General features: G+C 35.6%; 1 protein-coding gene across 2 annotated transcripts; it reads right to left on the bottom strand.

The window, feature by feature from the left end:
• Nucleotides 1-374: 374 nt before the first annotated feature.
• On the bottom strand, nt 375-5,920 carry plekhb2 (pleckstrin homology domain containing, family B (evectins) member 2). Of its 2 annotated transcripts, none has more exons than XM_073862182.1 (8): nt 5,815-5,920; nt 5,471-5,517; nt 4,229-4,385; nt 2,749-2,851; nt 2,233-2,272; nt 1,998-2,078; nt 1,800-1,917; nt 375-1,710 (listed from the first exon to the last, which is right to left on the bottom strand). In XM_073862182.1, exons 2-8 carry the CDS (start codon nt 5,501-5,503, stop codon nt 1,577-1,579), a joined length of 666 nt encoding a protein of 221 aa, XP_073718283.1. In that variant the 5' UTR covers nt 5,504-5,517; nt 5,815-5,920; the 3' UTR covers nt 375-1,576. The 2 variants fall into 2 exon arrangements, with proteins under 2 accessions (XP_073718283.1, XP_073718284.1); XM_073862183.1 differs by having other exon boundaries at nt 4,229-4,379; nt 5,465-5,517; nt 5,815-5,904.
• Between the last annotated feature and the right edge of the window lie 80 nt (nt 5,921-6,000).

Here is a 6,000-nt window from a genome sequence, read left to right as displayed (position 1 = left end):
ATTGAAAGTTGACTGTTTAAGCACACGTGCTAAACTGTTCGCTTTAAATGCTTATATCTTCTGTATGCGAATGTTGATTCATACCAAAAATGCTTTTTTGCATAGTTGTGTTTGACACATGAAAACATCTCGGGTTACGTATGTAACTGTTGTTCCCTGAGAAGGGAACGAGACGCTACGTCTCCCTTGCCATACTTCCTGCGTCCCTGTAACGCCGTCTTTGGCAATATTTTAGAAAGTGATATACTTCCTGGCTCCCGCGTCACCCTATTTTTGTTGTTAAACCTCACCATTGGTCCTTGAATTTGAAGTTAACTAAAGTGTGGGAACCTTGGTTATTTGAATGTACCGAACAGACAACATGACAAGTCGTCTTAATTTAATAGTTTATTAATAACACACTGCTTATTTAATATATATATCGTGTATACATTTTACAACATAACATTAATATGTTGCAATGAAAGACTTTGTAAGGGCTAAGCAAAGCAAAAAAGAGCAAAAACAAACAGCACAATTAAAAGGACTCAATCGAATATGTTTTTGGATGCAAGACTTCATTTTTCTGAATCATCGGTCTCAAAGCCAAACAATGATCTGAAATCCATAACCTGAAACATCCCGAATGAACAGAATTTTACATAGTATGATTAAGCTTTAACACTTGTTACATAAATAAGTTCAAAGCACTGATACACACAACAGCAAAGAACAAATTCAATCACACAATTTTGTGCAAATGCTACAATAAATTCAAGAGTATATTCAAAGCCACATTACCAGAAAATACATCTGTGCGTCTCTAGTAACTTCCCTGTAGTTATCCCACCTGAAGCGTTCGGTCACAAACATTGTGAATAATTGTGCTAATTCATTTGAGATAGCTAAACGTTTTAGATGAACTCAAAATATCCACACGTAAACAGGAGTCGAGACGAAACATAGCATTTAAATGACAAACAAACAAAATAAATAATTTTATAAAGGATGTTGTAAATTCTCCAGAAATGCAAAATAAATACTGAGCACAACAAAATATTAAATAAAGGCCACCAACAAAAAACAAACATGAAAATATGGGAAATGGAAGTGGAAGGATTAGTTTAATTCATTCGTGAATAATAACATGACCAACTCCAACTGGCACATATAATAATCATCAACTAACATAATGAGTTATACTGTATTACAACCCTTCCTTCCAACTTAACCATTAAGGTACTGTTTAATAAAAATACGTTTTTAAGTATTAATCTAGAAGTATGTCACAATATCTATTTTGAGTGAACCGTTTCTTTAATGCAGATCAAAAAGAAAAAAATATTTGGTTTGCCCATCATCAATTTAATCAATTTTCAGGGACTGTACCATTTCAAGATTAAAGTTATTGATATAACTAGTACTTTTTGACTCAACTCTACTATTTGGAGTGTCAAAAGTATCAATAAAACTTTGGTATGAAGACAAATTGATTAGACCTACAGCGTACGTTACATGTAAAGGCTAAAGTTAAACAACTGCAGGTTGCTTGATCAGAGGGGACTTAAGGGTTAAGCTTAGTTTAAAAAAAGAGACATCAGAATACAGAAAACAGAGAGCCAAGGGCCAATCCTGTCGCAGCGCCGGCTAACATTCCCAGAGCAACGTCACCTGCGTCATCCCGGCGACGCTCCTGCACTACAACATGGTTGACGCCGGGTGTGTAACCACCTGACAAGAGAAAATAAACTTTATATTTGTTGCCTTGTAGAAACAAGGTCATGTAAAGCCTCTGCAAATGTAAATAAAGGCATCATCACCTTGATAATGATAAGGGTAGTTGACTGCATACTGCTGTCCATCTGCCGAGTACACCATCTGTGTAGCATAAGGTGGAGGATGGGGCACGTACCCTCCATAGCCATCAGGGTAGTAAACCTAATCACAAAAATAAAGCCAAAAATTTAATGTTTGCTTATGAAAGATAAATAGCTGTCAGATTGCTTAAAATATGTTACCTGCGGAGATGGATTTAATTCAGAATAGGGAGGAGGGGCTGATGCTTCCTCAGCAAAACCAATCTGATTGGGTGCCACAACCTACAAACAGAAATATAACAGAACAGAAGTCCATAGATTTTGGTCCAAAATAATTGTGGAAAAGTTTGCAGATTCCCTCCTGGCTATTGGAAAGGTAAACATGCGTTTGCTTTCCCCACCCATAATAAGGTTATGAAAGCACACAGTGACTCACCATATTGACTCTAGCGTCCTGTAGAGCTATGGTCCATGCCCTGATAGAAAACAAATAAACAATGATTTCCAAATTTCTTTTTTTAAGATGTCAAATAAATCTTTGGTGTCTCCAGAGTACATATGTGAAGTTTTAGCTCAAAATATCATGTAGATAATTTATTAAAGCATGCTAAAATTGCCACGTTGTAGGTTTTTGAGCAAAAATGTGCCATTTTTGGGTGTGTCCTTTAAAATGCAAATAATGAGCTCATATCTGAACTAAATGTCAATGCCGTGGTTGGATAGGGCAGATTAAGGGGCGGTATTATCCCCTTCTGACATCACAAGGGGAGCCAAATTTCAATGACCTATTTTTCACATGCTTGCAGAGAATGGTTTACCAAAACTAAGTGACTGGGTTGATCTTTTACACATTTTCTAGGTTAGCACTTGGGACCCAATTATAGCACTTAAACATAGAAAAACGTCAGATTTTCATGATATGTCCCCAAATGTAGGATTTCAAATGACTCACAAAGCATCATCTGCACTGTCTGCGCAGATGCTTATGACACGACCGTCCCGGCAGACGATCTGCAGGAGGGAATCTTTGCTTTTGCCGTCAGGTGGCGTGAGCTCTGAAACCAATGATAAACAAACAGTTTGTCAACTTCACATTGCATGTCTGTCATGTGACATGTAATAGCATTATTAATACAGTGCTTTGATGTCATGCTGGAAAAATGTGTAACACTTTACAATAAGGTTCATTAGTTAACTACATTAGTTAACATGAACTAATAATGAACTGCACTTATACAGCATTTTTAATCTTTGTTAATGTTAATTTCAATATTTTATTAAAATCTTGTTAATGTTAGTTAATGCACTGTGGACTAACATGAACAAACAATGAACAGAATTATCTTTATTAACTAACATTAAAGGAATAGTCCATTGTCTTAAAATAAAAATCCAGATAATTTACTCACCACCATGTCATCCAAAATGTTGATGTCTTACTTTGTTCAGTCGAGAAGAAATTATGTTTTTTGAGGAAAACATTGCAGGATTTTTCTCATTTTAATGGACTTTAATGGACACCAACACTTAACACGTAACAGTTTTTTTCAAAGGACTATAAATGATCCCAAACGAGGCATAAGGGTCTTATCTAGCAAAACGATTGTCATTTTTGACAAGAAAACTAAAAAATATTCACTTTTAAACCACAACTTTTCGTCTAGGTCGGTCCAGCGCGACCTAACGTAAATGCGTACTGATGTAGGGAGGATACGTGTTACATATATAAAACGCATATTTGCGGACCATTTTAAACAATAAACTGACATAAAAGTCATTTTTCTTGTCAAAAATGACATCGTTTTGCTAGATAAGACCCTTATGCCTCGTTTGGGAGCGTTTGTGGTCCTTTGATACTCCGTTGAAAAAAAACTGTTACGTGTTGAGTTGGGTGTTGGGTGTTGGTGTCCATTAAAGTCCATTAAAATGAGAAAAATCCTGCAATGTTATCCTCAAAAAACAAAATTTCTTCTCGACTGAACAAAGAAAGACATCAACATTTTGGATGACATGGTGGTGAGTAAATTATCTGGATTTTTCTTTTAAGAAAATGGACTATTCCTTATAACAACGATTAATAAAGACTATAACAAATGTGTTGATCATGGTTGTTCATGTTAGTTAATACAGTAACAAATGTTAGCTAATGAACCTTATTGTAAAGTGTTACCGAAAAATGTGACCCTTTATGTGCAATTCTGGCTAAAGTCTTACAATCTAATTGCAGAAAAATGACTTTACTCAGTCAATATTAAAGATATCAATGTTATCTTTTCACTGAATGTTCTTTACATTATCTAGGTAGGATGATTTTATGCAATGACTTTATCTGGGTTTTTACAAAAATAAACTAAAGAGGCCACAAAATAATTTCCAGTATACAATTAAATGACGGTTTGCATGACTGTAGATGAAGTGTAATTCACACTCACCTTTACACGCATTGGCGCTGCGGATGTTGATGCAATCCACCTTCATGTGAATCTGATCCTCCATGTCCCGTCGCTGCTGGTCATCGTAGAAGACCAGACGTCCATCAGACCAGAGGTCAAACCAGTTCCTCTTCCAGCGACGCAAGATGGTGCTCTGATTAAAAAAAACAACCGTAAAGTTTCAATGAGCTATCAACCTTCATAGCATTTCTGGACATCAAAAATTTACAAGGACTTTAAAGGGATAGTTCACCCAAAATTGCAAATTCTGTCATCATTTACTTACTCTCATGTTGTTACAAACCTGTATAAATTTCTTTGTTCTGATAAACATGAAGTAAGACATTTAAGGAAACTGATCATAACCCCCATTCACTTCCACAGTAGGAAAAAAGAATACTATGGAAGTGAATGGGGCTCATGAATATTCCTCAAAATATCTTCCACTGTTTTCATCAAAACAAAAAAATGTATACAGGTTTGTAACAACATGAGAGTAAGTAAATTATGCCAGAATTATTAATTTTGGGTGAACTATCCCTTTAAGTAGGCTGGTCGTCAGCATACTAGTGTTTAATACACTAAATGCTCACAAGGTAGGCAACTTCCTAGACTTGGACACTATAGGGCCCGAGAAAGAGAACTTATCATGAAATAAGTTAGCAAAAAGAGGAACAACTTTTGACGCATGCATTTTTAAAGTGTTTAAATAAGAAAGCCAAACCTTAACCTAAGAAACCTTTAACATTTTACACCTCTCAATAATTTATTAATGTTAGGTTTTAAATTATAAAAGTGCCATTTAGTCTCTTGGATTAAGTACAATAAAGATCCTAATAGATCATTTAATACGACCTTAAAATAACTAAGATTAAGTAATGAGTTAAAGGGACAGTTCACCCAAAAATAAAAATTCTGTCATCATTTACTCGCTCTAATGTTGTTACAAACCTTTCTTTTATCTGATGTACACAAGACAAGACACTTTGAGGGATGTTTGTAACCAAACCGATCACAAGCCCCATTCACTTCTATAGTATTCTTTTATCCCCACTATGAAAGTGAATGGGGCTCATGTTCGGTTTGGTTACAAACATTCCTCAAAATATCTTCCTTCGTGTTCATCAGAACAAAGACATTTATACGGGTTTGTAACAACATGAGAGTGAGTCAATTATATCAGATTTATCATTTTTGAGTGAACTATCCCTTTAAAGTCAGTTTCAATAAAAACTCACTCTGTCTGTGCAGCCACCCGCTTTTCACAAACGCCATCCTCCAAAAACAACCTGCAAAAAACAACATAACACATTGACTCCAAATACATGCGAGGATATTTACGCGTATAATAGCAAACATATGTAGATATTTGACTGTAAATACAGTTAGTTATAGTTTAACTTCGCCGACTGTCAGTTTTTGAGTTAGCACGAGCTCGACAGCTGCGACTGTTGGAAAAATACGACAACAAACCAAAAGCAACACACGTCCGCGTCCAAACACCTTTCAAAACCAAGCCAAACACTTCATATAACAAATGAATCTACCGAATGCGACTAATAAATTGCTAAAATAAGGAAACGTACCCTATTTCTGTGTGTAAATATTTGAAGCGCGTGCCCGACTAGCGCTGTGACATCAGCAGCATCCCTTTCCTATCAGCTCAGCTGATGTCATTACATCATATGACCAACAAGACTTTTAATAACTGTTTACAATTTTTACTGACTCGAAAAAATCGGGGCAGATAAAATAATATGACTTTTATCGTT

This window comes from Misgurnus anguillicaudatus, chromosome 23 (assembly GCF_027580225.2).
Source record: "Misgurnus anguillicaudatus chromosome 23, ASM2758022v2, whole genome shotgun sequence".
Lineage (NCBI taxonomy): Eukaryota > Metazoa > Chordata > Actinopteri > Cypriniformes > Cobitidae > Misgurnus > Misgurnus anguillicaudatus.
Note: the sequence above shows the minus strand (reverse complement) of the source record. Positions and strands in the feature narration are given on the sequence as shown.

Excerpts from the sequence above, each read along its gene's own strand:
- plekhb2 (XM_073862182.1), bottom strand. The coding sequence starts at position 5,503 with ATGGCGTTTGTGAAAAGCGGGTGGCTGCACAGA. Across the intron at positions 4,386-5,470 it reads AAAGCGGGTGGCTGCACAGA|CAGAGCACCATCTTGCGTCG; the intron begins CAGAGTGAGTTT and ends GTTTTTTTTAAT. Across the intron at positions 1,711-1,799 it reads CTACCCTTATCATTATCAAG|GTGGTTACACACCCGGCGTC; the intron begins GTGATGATGCCT and ends TTCTCTTGTCAG.